Below are 20,499 nucleotides of genomic sequence, written 5' to 3'. Positions count from 1 at the left end.
TCTCTCTCTGCAGACAGCAGCGGTTTTGAAATTTTGGCTCAGCATGAATCTCTATCCACTGCATACTCGTTTCTGTATGCATCTTCACTCACTATGCGTCGCTAGTCCCGGTAATTATTCACCTTGAAGAAGCAGCTTTACAGTGGGTGGAGAATTGGTATATTTCGACTGTTTGAAGTGATTTCAACTACAGAGTGTGCATTCACAAACCATAAAATTTTGCATTGAAAACGAGACGCTATTTCTTCGCGCATTCGATGTAAATAAATCCGGAACTATAGCATCACACAGATCCATCACACTAATTTGGGTTGGATCATCATATTTTATTTCCGCCTCACTCTGTAACACGTGGATTGATAACAGGAAAATTGCAGCTAATATGTTTCGAGGTTAAATAAGCGATACAAGCAGTATCTGCGTATTTTCTGATAAGCCCAAGGTTAATCCACGGGTATATAAGAAGCAGCCCCGCTCTCCGAAAATCATCGATTCCACAATGGATCTTCATAGAGCTGTGAGGATTATCTTCGTGGTAAGACATCATTACTTAGTTTCATTACAACAGTAACATATCTGCTGAAATTCTGCAAATTCCTTGTAGAGCACAGACGATTTTGTGTTGCTGATTTTTTTTCTTTAAGAAATAGATGTAATATAGTCATCTACCACAATGAAATACTATAAGTATCAAATTGTTCTACTGTTATTAGAGAGTATGAAATCAGATACGAAGAAACATAAACCTTTGGAGGCGTCACCATGGGTAATGTCATCTCTCCGATTGTGGTGTAATCGCTCAGTAAGGCGCGGTGAAAACATTAACAGAGAGAAAAAGATATTGCGGTTTGACAAATAGGTACTGTTAGTGAATCTCAGGAATGTACTTTTACTGATACTACTGTTGAAACTACCTGGCAGATTAAAACTGTGTGCCGGACCGAGACTCGAACTCTGGAACTTTGCCTTTCGCGGGCAAGTGCTCTACCATCTGAGCTACCCAAGCACGACTCACGCCCCGTCCTCACAGCTTTACTTCTGCCAGTACTTCGTCTCCTACCTTCCAAACTTCACAGAAGCTCTCCTGCGAACCTTGCAGAACTAGCAGTCCTGAAAGAAAGGATATTGCGGAGACATGGCTTAGCCCAGCCTAGGGGATGTTTCTCATTCTGGATACTACTGCTTTTTGCGACTAAAAATTTTTTGTGTTGATACTACTCTTCTTGTTTTTGTAGTGTAGTCTCTCACTAGCAGTAAAAGCCTGTTTTCAAATTTTAGTACCACTATACGAAGACGATCCTCGTGAATCAGCGACATTCTATGCTGGCTGGTCTAGAAAAAGACTAACACAGAAGGGCTCTTTAAATTAATATGCAGCAAAATAATCTGCAATCCACCCAAGAGCCGTCAAGATGAATAAGTTCTTCAAACACCGAACTACGCGACGAGCTTCTTTATCGTATTTATATCAGTTGATTTAGTATCGACATCGACATCTACCGATAAAACCTTATTGCATTCTACTCTAGAGGAAGTAATCTTACGTTTGTAGTGTTTCTTATGAATTTGAAAAATTAAATGTTGCTTACGGTATACTAAGAATAATAAAAATTTCAGCAGAGTTTTTCTGTTTGCTTTATATAGGCAGCCGACTTGCAGAGAGAATAGCACACAGGTGGTGTTAGATAGTGTCAGAGTGTGGAGGAATGAACACAGCTGTATAACTAGTACTTATATTTCCAAAACACAAAAGAAGTAAGGACATTAGCTGTCAGCGGGCATTTCTTTAGATCAAAAAGGTAAGCTGAATATTTGTGCCGGACCGAGTTTCGAAGCCGAGTCTCCTGCTTAGTAGGCAGACGCGCTGACCACCACGCCATCTGGACACAGCTGTCAGAACAACCGCACAAACTACCCTAGCATACCTCCCGTCGGACCCAAATTCTCAGCTTGTACCACACACTACTGATGTAGTGCCCCTGCTCATTAGCCTCATTACTCGCGGTACTTCGCCGATTCCTGAAACAGCTCGAGCTTGGTGTGCATTTTCACTGAAGGGATCACTGGCCGGGGTGACACAAATTTTCGACTTGCCCCATTGATATAAATCAATACCCTCTGACAGCTAATGTCTTTAATTGCTTTGTGTCTTGATTCATAGTGGCTGCAGGAACAAAATGGGGTCTGATCTTTCAGACATGTCCGGAAGAGCAGACACCAGATGTAAAATTGCGGGGTGACGTCCAATGATTCTTTCAGCGCAGGTGCACACCAAGCTCGAATTCTTACTGGAATCGAGGAAATGCCACAAGTAATGGGGCTACTGAGCAGGGCACTTCGTCAGCACTGAGTGGTATAATTTGAGAATTTGCGTCTGACGGGAGGCGGGCCGTGGTAGTCCGTGCAGATGCGATGATCGGTGTGTCGGGATGGCGTGGTGACAGCGTGTCTGCCTAATAAGCAGGAGACCCGGGACTGAATTCCAGTTCATTGCAAATTTTCAGTTTCCCCCATTTACATAAATTAATGCCCACTGGCAGCTAATGTCTTTAATTCCTTTGTGTCTTGATTCATTGTGGCTAAAAAAACTAAACTCCGTCCGAACAGGCCTTGGAAGGCCCAACGGTACCGACCAGCCGCCGTGTCATCCTCAGCCCGCAGGCGTCAGTGGATGCGGATATGGAGGGGCATGTGGTCAGCACACCGCTCTCCCGTTCTCAATCACGTAGCTCCTCAGTTTGCCTCACAAGGGATGAGTGCACCCCGCTTGCCAACGGCGCTCGGCATACCGGATGGTCACCCATCCAAGCGCTAGCCCAGCCCCACAGCGCTTAACGTCGGTGATCTGACGGGAACTGGTTTTACCACTGCAGCAAGGATTGTGGCTGCAGGATCAAAATTATGTGTGTTCTTCCGGAAATGTCCGAAAGAACAGACATCTCATATAATATGTATTTAAATTTTCTTGTCGTGTATTTTGTAAACTTTAGTCTTCATGAATATGTCCTAGGAAGCAGAAAGAAAGCAAACATTTTACAAGACTTGCTTCAGAATCATTTTCTTGAAAATTCATTGTTGAGTAGTTAGCGGTTTATCTAACATGACAGAATCTCAACGAAGAGAAACTTTTCTGTAACAGAACAGTAACTTTCATACCGCCACCCGCATTACATGCTTCCCACACAATGATGCAGAAATTTAAAATCATATGGGGAGAGTCCTTGACACTGTGATGCAGAAATGCTGCGAGTCTTGTTCTGTTTTTAGCACGTGAAAGACCTGTGCACTGTGAAAAACTAAATACGTGTCTCTGTACATTAATGTACGTCGCTTCATTGTACGAATATTTATTTTTCGACTTCATTCAAGCAGACAACAGAAATCATGAAACAATCGGTTTTCAAGAGCGAAGCTAAATACTACCTAAAATGCAAAGGAACAATATGTCATTTCCACACGCTGTTGATGTCCAGTGATAGTATTACCATGACACAGAGCATTCCATATACTGCGCAAAAATGGGTGACTCCGTTGTTGAGAGGAGTAAAGTTTCATCCAACGTATCGTATGTATATCTCATTGCTTGGAGATTTTACTATAAATATTATGCTTTCACTCCTGTCACCCCTCTCAAAGCAAAATATGTTGCGCGAGGAAAACGCCACTTGTTGCCCCTGCATATAAACCAGACTCTCTCTTTGTGAACCTGGTCACTAAGCTAGATGAATGTGGAAGAAGGGATTGTTTCATAATACACTTGTGTGTTACCCTACTGGGTGTTGTTGTGCCTGAACAATGCACTTACTGCTGTTAGATGTTTTCAATGCTTAAAGTTTGCTTAGGCCGGTATGGCTTTAAGTATCTATTCCCCATGGCGTTAAGTATCTTTTTCTGACATTTGCAAGACAGCTATGGCGTATACTTTTCTGGTTAAATAGCATGTATGACATGTGAAGTTGTCACAATAGATATTATTCTGCTGTAAAGACGATCAGTGATCGAAACCGGTTGTTAATAAATATATGGTAAGACAGCACAGTGTGTATCATACATTTTTCCAAGCACATCGATGCTGTTGATAGCCTGAAAATCATATAAAATTTTCCGTTGGATACATTGTATCTCGTCAACATTTTCAACCACGAGATGAGATGCAATATTTCTAATGAACATTTTATATGACTAATATGAGACTGGTAAGCTAGAAAGCTATATTGTACTCACTATACTATGTCTCTAATCAATGATGAAATATATTTTCCTATTTTCTGATACCATTATTTGTTGTATTTTATAGCCTTTGAAAATGACGGAATGTCGAAATGCGTCAGGTGATTTTGGAAATAATAAAAGGTATGGACAAGAAATCAGAAAATTTATAAAGCGCATCCAAATGGCAGCTTCCTCTCATAGCAGTTTCATGGAAATTGCAGAATTAGAAACGTTTTGCATGAAGTGTGAGATTGTATTATAATTAACGCGACTCTTTCCGAGCGACTGATTCGTATTTCAAGTGCAGTGATGTGAGATCATAGCCAGGTTGTAATGGTACACAAGTTGGGCGACGACACATCTAGTATTCATTTCATTTATTTTCTTCTCGAAGAACTCCCGAATTCAGAATCATGACTACATTGAGATAATGAAATGACACCATGATGGCAGAAGTTAACTTCTTCACATAGTGTCCTAAAACGGATAAAACCAGAGATCACGAAATACCTTAAGTGAGGCGATCCACTAACTAATACCTGCAGTACTGCAGCTGCAGATTTCAATGAAATTGTCTTTACGTCCTACATAACTCTGTAACTCCTGTCGAACAAGAAACTTTTCGCTGTTTTATGAATCGTTTGTAATGAAACAGCGGCAGTGACATGTACACTTGTCTGTATAGACTGTTGCTAAAGAATAAAATAAGTAATTAACATGGGAAATTAGGTGGAGAATTGTTGAGCTACGAAATTTTCTCTGCTTTGTGCCTGAAGGGGTACTGATTTTTTAGTTTATTGTTCTAGTTGTCGAGCGCTTTGTCTGCCACCGCCGCCGTTTCAAGACCATGGTGGTCCACCTTCGCTCAACGGGCGTACTGTTCATCACCGGGCGAAGTCATCTGCAACAGGGACTGTTCGGAGGTAAGACTCTCATGTACTGCTCCAGCGCCTAAATTTGAGTATGATTTCTTATTTTTTTCATTTCTCGTATGCATCTCGTGTAATCCCATTCATATTTCACAAGCCACTGAGATCTAAAATGTTGTGCTCTTTGCGGAATAGACACAAAAGTACTAACTGCCTATTCACTCTGTTAGGCGCTGGCATTAACTAGAGCAGGGATACTCATGGAGTGAGCCACACTTAATGTGTATGTTACCAACATGCAACAAAATTTCGATGCGACTTGTGTATAGCGCCAATTGTTCACATTTTCAACTACGACTAAAGCTTCATTATTCCACATATTTGGATATTTGGTCTGTTTTTAAACAGTTAATTGTCAGTAACAGCAATAATGAATAACTGTTGTGCCTACGGATACAAATCTAAATATATCAAAGAAAGAAGGGTTACTTGGCACAGACATCTATTCCAGTCATCATATTCGAAATAGTCGCTTTATGTGTTGTAACTATTGAGATACATTGTAACAAACAGTTAATATATGGCTAAACCATGTGACTGTATGGCTATATATTTACAAGGCAAGTGCTACACAGGACAATTTTCACCTGCAAAACTAATTTCTATACGAGAATCTGTGTCGTTACCTACGAGCTATGTAGGTCTCCAAACCATTCAGCATATTTTAAAGTAATAGCAATAGAAAATTGCAGTTGTAGCACCTATGTTATGACAGTCCCACTGTTAAAAATACAGCTCGAAAAATGAATGAAGATTAAACATATGGAAGTAGAAAATGAAGACGGAAGAATGTCGTTTAAAAAAAAATCATTAAATCTTTAGTAAATTTCTAAATTTCTGCACATCATACCTTCAGATTCGATGTTTCTTTCAGAACATTTTGGCGTTCTACGCAATTTGGCCGCAGCATGATTTATGAAAACAGCAATACAATCAAATGGGCTGCAAAACCTGAAAATAGTAGTGACTATCTGCCTTTATCTCTTCCAAGCTGTAATCCAAAGTCATTCCATATATTTAAGTGCGTTTACAGAATCGACGGTATTTAGTATGCACTGGCGAAGTAATTACATGAAAAAGGGCACTCTTTATGCTGAACCAGAGTCGTGTGACTTTTGGCTGCGAAAATTCTGTTCTTCGCTTCTGAATGCTCACTTCGTGGTATTCCTACTCTACGGGCATTACAGCGGGTTTCCTGCAGCACAACATTAACGCCTCATACGACAGGGCATCGAAATTCACAGAGGGCAGAAGTACGGTACCAGAACGGAAGACAGTATTTATAAAGTAAAAAATTAAGACGACCTTCGATACCCTTTTTATATTTATTTTTTTTTAAACTTGTATATCGTTTTTGTAAACAGGTGCAGCTATGTCTTGGCAACCTGGAAGATGACTACGATCCTCAGACAATGATAGTGTGCGACAAGGCCAATGGAATGTGGTGCAGTGCAAGTCAAAGACAGTGTGTTCCGAAGGAAGAGTCTGATTGTGTACCAGCTGGGAACACCTTCACGTGTAACAGCATCGGATCCTTCCCTGACCCGTATGACTGTAAGACGTACCACGTCTGTGTTGAAGGCCTAGAGCAGGCGGTGACTGGAACGTGCAATGCTACTGATGCTGCCTACAATCCCTGCACAGGGGACTGCACGTAAGTCGCCAACAACAGTTATTCCATCACAAAGCTTCTTCCGAAATTCGAATTAAGTAACGCGGGTTATACGTTAATCGAATAAGTATAATATTTACTCTTCTTCACTGAACATTCTACACATCATAGACCCAGTTATATTGCAACGCAACCAGGCAAATGAGAAATCATTAAGTGAGTAATATTTTAATAAATTTTATTACAAGAATAATAATATAATTTGTCTGTAAAAAAAAATTGAAAGTATCTACAAATGGCAACCATGACCTTTCATCCAAATAGTCGCCAATGATGATTTGATAGAACCATAAATCACTCAAATAAGCAATTCTGAATCGGGTAACAATCATGAAACGTCCTTACAACAATTATATCTTTTATGTGCACGGAACCCCTTTGCTTCCTTGATTATTCTCAGTTTTTGTGTTTGACCGCTTCACGTTGGTTTCTGGAATTATTTTGTGAGTTTTTGTGTGATTGCTAATTTGATTGTTTTTTGTGGATGCAGTCAAACAATAAAAGCCAAGTAACACTCTCAAGAAGTTCTGAATTATTTCATCAATATATATTAGTAACTTCAATTCCACATTTTTATATTCCCAAAAGACGTTTTATACTGTTCCTCACAATAGGCTTCTAATCAAACTGAGCGCTTATGGAGTAGCGTCTCCGTAGTGCGACTGGATCCGTAATTCCCTGTCAGAAAGGTCATAGTTCATACTAACTGACGGAAAGTCATCGAGTAAACAGAAGTTATATCTGAAGTTCACCAAGGAAGTGTTATAGGCCCTCTGCTACTCCTGATCTATATAAACGATTCAGCAGACAATCTTAGCAGCAATGTTCGATTGTTTGCAGATGATACTGTTATTCAGCATCTAGAAAAGTCATCAAAATATCAAAATCAATTGAAATATTATTTAAGCAAGATATCTGTACGATGCGAGAAGTGGCTATTGACTACAAATAAACAGAAGTGCGAGATCATCCACATGTGTATTAAAACAAATTCGTTACAGTTCGAGTCCACGGTCAACCAAGCAAATCTAAAGGCTGTCAAATGGTTCAAATGGCTCTGAGCACTATGGGACTTAACATCTGGGGTGTTCAGTCCCCTAGAACTTAGAACTACTTAAACCTAACTAACCTCAGGACATCACACACATCCACGCCCGAGGCAGGTTTCTAATCTAGCTGTCAATTCAACAAAATACCTAGGGGTTACAATCGTGACCTTAAATTGGACCAATCACGTAGATAATGTTGTGGGGAAGACGAACCAAAGACTGCGTTTTATTGGCAGGACACTTGGAAAAAGCAGCAGGTCTACTAAAGAGACCGGCCACACTACGCTTGCCCATTCTCTTCAGGAATATTGCTATGCGGTGTGGGATCCGCATCAAGTAGGATTGACGGAGGACATCGAAAAAATCTGAAAAGGGCAGCTCGTTTTGTATTACCGCAAAATAGGAGAGCGCGCGCCACGGATATGATAAGCGAGTCGGAGTGGCAATCGTTAAACCAAAGGTGTTTTTCCTTGTGGCGAGATATTTTCACGAAATTTAAATCACTAACTTTCTCCTTCGAATGCGAAAATATTTTGTTGACACCAACCTACATAGGGAGAAATGTTCGTCGTAATAAAATAAGAGAAATCGGAGCTCGCACGGAAATATTTAAGTGTTAGTTCTTCTCGCGCGCTGTTCGATAGTACAACGGTAGAGAAATAGCTTAAAGGTGCTTCGATGGACCCTCTGTCAGACACTTACGTGTGAGTTGCAGAGCAGTCGTCTCGATGTAAATGTAGGTGGGCGCACGTTACATTAAAATGCTCCAGACTGACCAAAGCCAGATAGCATAAAAGGCTTTATTCCGATCAAGTACTGTCTGCAGGTAATAGAAGAAAATAAACTTCGAGGCCAATGTATGATATGAAATTATAATAAGTATAAATGATACGGATGTTACCTATGTTTATAACGCTGAGAAAGACGTAAAGCGATATATTTCCATCTCTCTTGAAGATAGCTTTGTTATAACTTTTGAAGAGAACTTTCAGTGGTACAACTTAATCATCATAAAATTTGTGGTTGATATATCACATTTCTATTACGCTATAATTCTTACGCAAAGTGGCGATCCACTGTTTCCTGAGAAACCCCTACGGCAGCTGATGATGCCGAACGCACTGCACGCAGACATCTTGTGCAGATAACATTATTTACAAGTTCCGTTAAAAAACAAGTAAGCCGTGGACAATTTTAGGGAATTAAAATCTCATGGAAGAGGAAGAATTAATGTAAACATCGGAACAAGTCAATAACCGACAGTACTTGCGTCCAGCAAAAATATTGTAGTATTTTGGTGAAAGTTATTAAAACGTCCGAAGTATGTATGACGTGTCATAAATAAATAATGCAGATAATAAGATTAAACTATATGGACATCCTACAACAGGAGACAGGACAGCCAGTCATTGTACATGATTTCATAACAAACTAATGTTGTGATTGATAATTCGCAAGTTGCAGGTACTGTAGACCATCACTTTCTAAACGTAGTAGCTAATGTAGGAATAATGATTCAATTGGATAAACAAGACACGATATTAAAAACATTAAGCCAAACCTTTAAGCCACTAAATGTAGCGCCAGCATCCTTCAGTGAAATTAATACAATTATAAAAATTTTAAAAACAAAAGCTCTTGCAGGGTTGACAAAATTTCAGACAGAATTCTGAAAAGTTGGTCCAACTTAATCAGTAATGTCCTTAGTGAGATATGCCATGTATTACAGGCACAGGGAATTTTTCCAGGCAGGTTAAAATATGCAATTGTTAAAGTACTTCATAATAAAGGTGACAAGATAGACATAAACAATTATCGTCCAATTTCCTTACTTAGATTTTTTCCGGAATATTCGAAAAAGTAATGTACCTAAGAACAGTCCTTCGCTTAAGTGGAAGTAGTTTACTTAGCATATCACAGTTTGGATTCCAGAAAGGTTGCTCGAATGAGAATGCTATTTATACGTTCACTCATCAAACATTACAAGCCTTAAATAATTAATATGTCGCTAGTTGGTACCGTTTGTGATCTTTCCAAGGCGTTTGGTTGTATAGATCACGTCACTCTTTTAAAATTGATGATTTTGCTCACAGCAGAATCGTATTTAACAAACAGAGTGCAAAAGGTTGTACAGAATAATTCAGACAATGTTGGATAGGTAGGACATTTCAGTGACTAGGAAAAAAAATATATATGACCTTCAATAAGCAAAACTGGTACTTTTTTCAAATGACATTAGTATTGTAATAAATTATATTAAAGAGAAAGCAACAGAAGAGCTGATAAGTGACATTTTCCAAACAAAAATTAGGTGCTTGTCTAAAAACGGACTGTTCCTAAAATCTGAAAGAGAAATACACTACATTCGTTCTGTACAACAAATAGAGTCACACCACAGTTTAAGTCGCACAAGCAGGAGTCAATAAAAAGGGTAGAAAGCCGTAAATTTTTGAGGGTACGTGTTGATGACTACTTGAACTGGAAGATGCATATTGCCAAGCTTCTCAAACAATTAAGTTCAGCTACTTTTGCTCCTTGTATAATTGTTAATCTTGGAAACAAATATATCAACCTTCTGACATATTTTGCGTAGTTCCACTGAATAATGTCTCACGGAATAATGTTCTGGAGTAACTCATCACTTAGGAAGAAAGTACTGATTGCACAACAGTTAGAACAAAATGTGGTGTTCACCCGCGGACGTCATGTACGTATCTCTTCAAGGAGCTAGGCATTTTAACTACGTCGTCGTGATAAACATATTCACTAATGAAATTCGTCATATATAATCCATCAGATTTTGAGAACAGTGATGTCCATATCTACAAGACTAGAGGGAAAACGACATTTATTACCTATTGTTAAAGATGTCGGTAGCTCAAAAACGAGTTCAATATGCAGCAACAAAAATATTTGATCATGTACTCAATAATACAAAATATTTTGTAAGTAGCGAAAAAAGTCTTAAATCTAATTTAAAATAATTTTCCCTCGTAACTCCTACTGCATTGACGAATTTCTACTTAAAAACTGGTAGTAGTTAGAAAAGAAAGTAAGCGTAGTTTCATGAGCACGACCAAAAACAATTGTTCATCAATGTTAACACTAATCATGTATACATATCCTGTAAACTGACTCGTTCCACATAATTCCGATAACAGAATCGATTAAAGGATCTATGGCACACGTAACTAACTAATTTTTTCAACATATGTCCCTATGAATCTGTCTCTTCTTCTACTTAATGTTTCCGACGTCTTCCTTTGCTCGCTGATTCTGTGGAGAACCTCTTCATTTATTTTTCTGATGAATACAGTGGTTTAGTCATTCTGAGTGGACAACTATAGTGAGTATGGCGATAACTGCACAAATATTCGTTGCGTTGCAATTTTTCAGATACTATACATTATGCTATACTGGATTTCTTCCCAGTCTTCAGTTTTTGCTAATATTTTTATCTCTGACTGTGTACCGACAACAGACAGGTAATCGCAGGAAGGTACTTTCTACCACGAAGTTTACTCGATGCGCAATGACCTCAGATTACAAAGTGATTAAGATGATTGCTAAAATGAAATGCCTTCAGAAAAATGAAAAATCAAAAAGAATAAGATCATCGGAAGGGTAGACTGAAAACAACCTCGGTGAACTTAAAAGTAATAAGACTGCAAAAGGAATTCCAACAAGAAGGCATAGTATGATAGGTGTTAAGATCTCAGAGAATCCCTCCACGGTACAAGAGGGAGGTGTAGAGGGTGAAAACTGTCGAGGAAGACAGAAATTGGGATGTATCCAACAAATAATCGAGGATGTTGGGTGCAGGTGGTATTATGAGATGAACAGGATGGAAGTGGAGAGGTAGTAGTCGCAGGTGGCATAGACCACTCAGAAAACTAGTGGTTTTGGTTTACACGGACTCTTTCGTTCTACTACCACTAAGAATACAATTGCAGTGTGGTTAGCTTCATTCACTACCCTCCACTTCGTATCGCGTAAAAGGAGAAGTAACGTGGTAGGCCCTTATGTACACAGAATGGTCTGAAGGAAACCGATCGAGGTGGCGAAACGGTTAATGCATAGGGGTCAGACTATGTAAGAGAGGTAGTCAAGTCCATGTTTGGTTTCCCTGTGACTTCTCTCACTGGCTCCAGGCGGACGTCAGGATGGTTTCAGTATGAGAGCCAGTGCCAACTTCCTGCCACATCTTTGTCCAGGCCAAGAGACTTCTCCGTCTCTGAAAAATCTCATGCTCAACGAAGCGATACACCTCCATCTTCCTTTCCTTCCTTATAAGGATATGTTTACAGATGAAAGCTAGAAAACGCTTCATCGCCGAGAGAAAAATAAAAGAGAACTAAACCCTTCCAACATTTACAAAACCAAGTTGGACATTTGAGACAAGACATAAAAAGGAGAATAAGAAGTTATCCCTCTTCTTTTAATACCGTCCAGTCAGTTTTAAGGATTCTCTCACAAGCTAATTAACAACGATTTTGCCTTAAAGATTAGTATTTCAATCACCAGATTTAATTACAGGAGTCGCTCATTAGAGAATCTCAATGTTCATTAAATTTCGAACCATCAGCATCTTAAAAACAGAATCTTCAGCGAAGATTAGATTTCATACAGAACAGTACATCAGAGTGATAGGGATTTACAATTCGTACTCCTTACCAATAAGCAAAAGAATATTATTCTCAGAGTTGAGGAGCGCATGTGAGAATTAGATAACCACTTTTCTGATACAATAATGGTTACTTTACGTGATACACATTTTAACTACAGAGGCACAAATCATACTGAGGACAATTTATGATTTAAGATGCAATTTATAATATAAATTAAGTATTGTAAATCAACAATAAAATAACTAAGCATATAGGGCGCTATAATATTCACCTTTCTGCTTTCCACATCTTAAAACTTTCTTAATGATCCAGTAAATGTGTCACTTTTTTCCGAAATACTGCATGGGATGAACAATAATAAGAGGCTCCGTCTGTCGTATGTTAGTGTAAAGAATCTCATTAAACTTTTTAACCGTCACTTTCAGGGATGCTGGGAATGATTCGTAGCATCAAGGCAAGGACAAATGTTGCTGTGAAGATTTCTTCTCCAATCCACCTTTTAACTAGTTACTCGCTACAGCGTCACATCACGTGCTCTGAACGCGTCAGAGTAGTGTTTCAAAACGTGCTCCGTGAGAATTAATGCTTCAACTTCAACCGGCGATCCCATCATCTCCACAAAAACTTAGGATACTCTGTTCCAAATCGCTGATGTCAACAAGAGCAGGGTAAACCAAGTTCTTCACGTGTCTGCAAAACCACAAGTCCTGTTAATTGACAGATCCATTGGGTGACAGATAGGATCGTGTCTTTCACTGCTTGATGACGCCGGATCCATCGTCTTGGGTAAGTTTTTTCCAAAAACCGGCATGCATCCAATCCTAAGTGCACTGGGCCTCTATTATGCATGCAACACGCACGCGGCAAACTGCCAAGGGCACATTTTCCAGTAGAATAGTCTGTTTGACCTCCAGAAAGTTAAGTACTTGGTGTGTTGGGAAGTGTTGGGACCAAATTTTAGTAGCAACGAATTACACTTTCCTCAAAACATCAAGGATACCTCCTTCCACGTAGGTTTCTTCAGGTAATTAAACAGCGAGAGAGGTGTTGTTTCCAGTCTTCGTAGCAGTTTTGGAAAGCTTCTTTTGGAATAATTCTTGGTTCGTTGTTTACACGCTTCATGATATCATCCAAAGTACGAAAATGACGCCATTTCATGTAATTTTAAGCTGAGGAAATGAACTCACAGCTACTGAGGTTAGATGAAATTGAGGCAGAGGAAACATACGACTGTCATTTCTTGCTCAAAAGTCATTGATGGAGATTTCTGTATGATACGGTGCAATGCGTAATGCTGAACCCAATTGAGTGCAATAACTGTTCGCAAATGTACCACCATTTTCCAGAGTCATTCCAAGACTTTCAATAAATAGTTTGATTGACGGTTTGTCGCAAAGGTCATTTTGAACTATGTCCATAGTGTCGAAATAATGAGTCTACATAAGATTTTGGATTTCCTCTTCCTCGCTCTCTCTGGAGGGCAAGAGTTTGCAGTGTCCACTCTCATATTCGGCTCTTTGTGTTAAAGTCATATTCAAAAATTCATAGTTCTTGACTTGTAATAACGCGAATGAAAAAATTTGGCTTAATCTGAATTTGATCCACATGATACACAGATCCATTCGATTGTTGCTGCACTTCCTCGTGAGATTCTTTGCAATCATCTTTGTGCGCATTTTTCGCATGACAAAATCCTGCATTAACATTCGATGGATGTTAACTGCGTTCAAATTTAACCCACTACTGACCGTTGTCAATCCCGACCTGAGTTCATAAAGCGCTTCAATCCTTCTAAATTGACATGTCTTCTTGTGGATAAAAGTCTTCCATCACGAGCCATTTGGTTTTACCAGACATGTTAAAAAAGGTTTGTGCCATCATAACTCTTGGCTCTGACACAAAAGTTCATATAAACACTTTGGAACTTTTCACAAAATTTGATGGAGCAGCGTTGCTCGTACTTTTGCCAGCTTATGTTCATAATGCACTTGAGAAACAGAGCTTCACTTTAGACGCTCTCAACACTCACGTCGCAATGGCAGTAAGTTTACACTGGTAATGAGTGAAAGACACGGTTCAACATACACTGACGGGGAAAAAATTCGCAACACAAAAAAACTACTAGAGTAGTGGCTTTTCGGGAATACATTTGTCTAGGTTACATGTTTAGGTGGTTCACATTGCAAGACTACACGTTAATACAAGCGCGAGAAACGCCACTGCAAATGTGAAATGCTGGTACATTAATAACTGGTGTAGCCACCATAATGTTGAATGCAGATATGCAGACGTGCATGCATTATGTTATACTGGTGCCGAATGTCAGTCTGTGGGATGGAGTTCCACACCTACCGCACTTGGTCGGTCTATACAGGGACGGTTAAATGCTGGTTGCGGATGGCGCTTGAGTTGTCCGATCCATGTGCGCTCGATTGGAGACAGATCTGGTGATCTAGCAGACTAAGGCAACATGTCTACACTCTGTAGAGCATGTTGAGTTACAACATCGATATGTGGGCGAGCGTTATCCTGTTGGAAAACGCCCCCTGGAATGTTGTTCACGAATGGCAGCACTACAAGTCGAATCACCAGTCTGACGTATAGATTTGCAATCAGGGTGCATGAGATAACCAAATGGTTCAAATGGCTCTGAGCACTATTGGACTTAACATCTGAGGTCATCAGTCCCCTAGAACTTAGAACTACTTAAGCCTAACTAACCTAAGGGCCCGAGGCAGGATTCTAACTTTCGACTGTAGCGGTCGCGCGGTTCCACACTGAAGCGCCTAGAACCGCTCGGCCACATAGACCGGCATGGGATAACAATGAGAGTGAAATTAGAAATGTACTGATACCTTCAGCTGCTTACGGGCGTTGATACATATCAACGGGGACAGGTGAAAATGTGTGCCCCGACTGAGACTCGAACACGGGACCTCCTGCTTACATAGCAGACGCTGTATCCATCTGAGCCACCGAGTGCACAGAGGATAGCGCGACTGCAGGGACTATCTCTCGGACGCCTCCCGCGAGACCCACATTCTCACCTTGTATGTCCACACACTACATTCGTAGTGTCCCACCCCAACACACTCATTACGTGTGCAAGACATTCTTACCAAGGCCCGTAAGAGTTCGGGGAATATGTGTGCGTCCGCACAGAAGAAGAAGATCATGGCCGGTATTGCCAGAACTATTACTTGTATGGTGTCTGTTCTTTCGGACTTTTCGAACATGTTCCTGCTGTTACGTGAAATCAAACCCCAGACCGTAGCTCCAGTGTGTCTAGCACACATGTTGGTTATATGCTCTCACCTGGCCTCCTTCTAACGAACACACTGCGATCACTGGCACTGGCACCAAGTCAAAATCAGCTTTCCTCAGGTGGTGTGGCGTCAGTGAAATGCACGCTACAGGGGATCTGACAAGGAGTTGTCCTTGAAGTAACCGATTTGTAACAGTCCATTGTATCACTGTGGTGCCAAAAAATGGTTCAAATGGCTCTGAGCACTATGGGACTTAACATCTGAGGTCATCAGTCCCCTAGAACTTAGAACTACTTAAACCAAACTAACCTAAGGAACAGCGTCTTTGTCACGTTAGAGGAATTCTTGAACTCACCACGTCCAAACTAAATGGTAACTAACGCACACGACCGTTACAGAGTGTATTTAAAGCAATTACAATTGGCATCCTCATAGTGGCGCTACCAGCGCCACTGTTATTCGACGGGCGCGAAATCTGAATAGACACGATCTTCCAGATATAGAAACACGCCTACCAACTGTCGTTTACGTCACACAACTCCTTCTTGGTGATGCAATTTTTTCCGTCCGTGTACATAACTAACGTAGTGAGGGAGTGGGGGGGGGGGCAGACGGGATGGGAGTTGCCGGCCCATTTACTGATATGGGTAGCAGGTATTAGCTACAGATGACGATAGCTAACAGACAATATCGCACCAAAACTGAGCTCACACTGGCATTGGCTAGCGAAAATAGTACCATGAGCGTTAGTATTGCTCAGACCCGAGCTTCATGACACCATATCGTCCATACGTCATCTCATTTATGAATGTAACGCTGTGGTAGTACCGTGCCATATTGTGTACAAATACTGCACCTCATTGCTCATTGTAGAAAAGATAATATACGCTGAGACATTTTGTTAGGTTTGCCACTCCTACTCAGGCCGCCATGCGCTGTTGCCATTTTTCGGGGTGCACTCAGCCTCGTGATGCCAATTGAGGAGCTACTCGACCGAATAGTAGCGGCTTCGGTTGAGAATACCATCCTAACGACCGGGCCGGGAGAGCGGTGTGCTGACCCCACGCCGCTCCTATCCGCATCCTCCTCTAAGGATGACACGGTGGTCGCATGGTCCCTGTAGGCCACTCGTGGCCTGAAGATGGAGTGCTTTTTTTGCCACTCCTACTGGTAACCAGTGTTACTTCTTCTAACTGGACTGGTGAGTCCGTCCTGTTTATCCCGCTGCCTCTCGGGAGCTTCACAGCTGTATTTGTGTGCGCTTGCCTACCTGTTCCTTTGTTCAGGGAAGGCAGCTAGCAGCTCCGAGGCGCCTCAGCAGGGGGACGCCTGGCTCAGCCAGGCAACCTCCGTAATCAGTGAAACAAATTGTGTCTCTTGCCATTTGTCGGAATGAAGGTGAATTATGTGTCGAATATCTTGTTTTCTGTTGAGCGTTAGAGCGGAAATAGGAGAACAGTTCCCAGAATTTAAATGAATGAACGCAGGAACCAGAGGTCCGCAAGTAAACCACCTGCACAGGCTAGTGATAGAAATAGTGACATAAATCTGGGGATGCTGTTGGGTGTACAAAACTGCAACATGAAAACTAGCGTCACTGTTATCCCGTTGCTTCACTGTACTCAGGAGGGTCCCAAATCTTTCACAATAGTACTACGTCTTGAGGTTGAAGCTCATCTGTAAGTGTTTGCCTACAACTGGATCTGTTTTTGGACGGGGTCCCTCTCGAGCAAAACACGACTTCCTATTGTCTACTTCACAGACATCTTCAGCTGAACTTTCAGCATCATCAGTGGGTTTTTATTTTCTCTCTATTAAACAGGACAAAAGGTCATTATTACTTGTACACGTATAAATTTGAGTTTTTAAAACAGTATTTACAGATTTGGGGAACAGACAAAGTTCTGTACACACCGGTACCTATATACCTTGTTGCAACATGCTGCCCTTTTCTGCGCTTTTATTGCATTTGTTTTCTTTCGCAGTTTGTCATCTGTAACCACACAGAACTTAATGCAGAAAAATTATTTATTCCAAAATTGGAATGTAATTTTAGGCCTAACATTAATTCTATGCGGAAGAGAGAGAGACAGAGAGAGCGAGAGACAGAGAGAGCGAGCGAGCGAGAGAGAGAGAGAGAGAGAGAGAGAGAGAGAGAGTGTGTGTGTGTGTGTGTGTGTGTGTGGTGTTTTCTGGCGAAACATACTGCAAACACGCACACATACAAAAACACACACACACGGAAATATATACACAAGTGCAATAAAAAAAAAAAAAAAGACACAGCAAGCGGTAACAAGGCAAATATACACAACTTTGTCTGTTCCACAGGTTTGCAAATACTGTCATAAAAACTCAAATTTATTTGTGTGCTAGTAGTAAAGAAAATAAAACCCCACTGATGCTGAAACCTCAGCGAAACGTTCCTGGGAAATAGAAGAGAAGATAAGTTGTTTTGCTGAAGGCGGACCCCCTCCAAAACCAAGTATACGCCACTTGGTCTTGTGGATGACCTACAGTACTGTGATCTAGATCCTGCCAGCTTACTGTAGAACTCTTTGTCACATCCTGCTGGGCAGAGGTGTAGCTACCTACATTTTGTACAGCTCTCTGGCACCAAAATTGATCTCATATAACGTGAAATTATTTTTCTTCGTGGCTAGACTGACAACGTCAGACCGCGTCTGCACGGAAGGACCCGTCAAGCCCTGCACTCAGTCACTCGAGATGGGTATTGTCCCAGAGAACCCAAACATCTACTACGCCTGCAAGCCTACCGAAGATGGCGGCTACTACCCGGATATGTACAAGTGTCCTGGCGGATATGTCTTCGACACCGCTCAATTTACGTAAGTACACCACATAAATGTAGAATTAATAGATGTTAATTTTGCCTTCCATTAACATGTTTCCAACTCATTAAGGTAGGGCCTGCATTCTTGCACGCCATCCTTTTCTCCACATTGCTTGTGCATCCGTGTCCTGTTATTGCTTCAGATACCGCCTTCCACCGTGTGAAAGTTACAACTCTGTCCACCTTGAACTAATGTGGTTTCTACCCGTGATTCTCCAAATTAACAACTTGCTATTTGTTACCGTCCTGGACAAAGTTCTTTTGTTTTGAGTAAATAAAACGTGACGGAGGGGTTTCATAGTTGTTGAAATCTTCTCGGGTTATTAGTAGAGTCGTGGTTTCGTGCTGTCTCGAAGTTTCCACGAGTTTCCTACTTCTCACCTTCAGGCGGATATAAAGGGTTGGAAACTTATCGAAACTTTGTGACAACACAACGCCAAGAAGTGGTTGAAGATGATGAGTAGGAAACCCGTCGAAATTTTGCTACAATGCGACGGCATGATTCGATTAATAATCCGAGATGATGTCATAATCAATATTTTCAGGTTTAGAACCTTACTTAGACACCAGTAGCGCTTTAGAAGGTATGTTGTGAGCGAAGGTCAACAACATTTAATGAAATTTGCATTTTTTTAAAGTTTTTACCTTCGCAATAAAAATTGCACGGGGGAACGGGGCTGGGGAGGGGGGGGGGGGAATACTTTACGCCCACCTTTTGTGAAAATATTATAATCTAGTCATTTACTTTGTACTCTAAAATTTTGAAAGAACGTTTATTGCTTGTACTACCATCTTGGTAGCACACGTTATGGAAAATGCGTTATTGTTGCTAAGAATGTGGTAAAAGATATTTTCGGGTTTTGGACCCTACTTACATATCAGTGTGTATTTAAAAAGTATGTTTTTTATAGAAGTCAACAACAATTAACGTAGTTTTCACTTTTCTAACTTTTTCTTTGGGTGGTCATAAAGCACCCCTGCAACCTCTCCCAACCTACCTCACTAATGCTTGTCATGGAAAATGCGTTGGTATTGCTACGGTCAAGCTGTTCACAGTCAGATGACCTAAAACCTCATTTTGTGCGCCCATAGCTGCCCATTCAGCAAAAGCAATACCTGACTACAAACCATACAATTTCATGTGTCACGTCGACAGAAGCGCTGTTTATCTCGTATAAAAGCCTAAACGTCAGAGATACAACGCCCTCACTGCACTAAAACCCTGCTCTTCTATTGCAGCTGCGTTGCATCCTCCGAGATCTGCTCGGCGACACGTCAATAGAACCACGTCGCCAGTCTTCGACAGTTCACACGGCAGCCTCAGCTACGACCAATGAACCGTGTCGAGTGGGTGTTCCTCAGCTGCTGTGTTTGAGGTCTACTTTATCTCCAAACAAAAGAAACTCGTTCATACAAAAGTATGCATCTCCTACAAAGCGTACATCGGCCGACATTTAGTAGCAATATTTATTGTAAGTTTTGGAACTAAAAAGGGTTGTCTTCATAGTACCAAACTGTACTGTACAACATGTTGGGAATAAATCGTTTGATTACTTGGACGACTATCCTTTTTTGATGTTTCTTTATTTCATAAAACTGGTAACTAATGTCTTGTTCAATGCCTCCTTTACTTTAATATTAACGGGGCTAACATTCTTGTTGACACTTGGACACTCCTAGTATATTGCGAAGTAGCGAAGACACACAAATATCAGTACTGCTGTGGCACATCGTCACGCTCAGAGCATTAAAAATTGGCACATGTCTACAAGTGACAATGTGGAACCGTTCTTATCTGCCAAATTACACACTGTAGTCATATCACTAGAACAGTAAAAACGCAAGACGACTTCTAGGAATCACCCACTACTACTGATTTTCTCGACGGG

At 40.8% G+C, this 20,499-nt stretch overlaps 1 protein-coding gene across 1 annotated transcript; it reads left to right on the top strand.

The window, feature by feature from the left end:
* Window positions 1-494: 494 nt before the first annotated feature.
* On the top strand, window positions 495-20,169 carry LOC126259819 (uncharacterized). The gene is made up of 5 exons (XM_049956860.1): window positions 495-535; window positions 5,019-5,135; window positions 6,506-6,795; window positions 18,420-18,605; window positions 19,850-20,169. Exons 1-5 carry the CDS (start codon window positions 500-502, stop codon window positions 19,890-19,892), a joined length of 672 nt encoding a protein of 223 aa, XP_049812817.1. The 5' UTR covers window positions 495-499; the 3' UTR covers window positions 19,893-20,169.
* The last annotated feature ends 330 nt before the right edge of the window (window positions 20,170-20,499 follow it).

The sequence above is a fragment of the Schistocerca nitens genome, chromosome 5 (genome assembly GCF_023898315.1).
Source record: "Schistocerca nitens isolate TAMUIC-IGC-003100 chromosome 5, iqSchNite1.1, whole genome shotgun sequence".
NCBI classification, from domain to species: Eukaryota; Metazoa; Arthropoda; class Insecta; order Orthoptera; family Acrididae; genus Schistocerca; species Schistocerca nitens.
The sequence above is the reverse complement of the archived record's forward strand: the minus strand, read 5'-3'. Positions and strand labels throughout refer to the sequence as shown.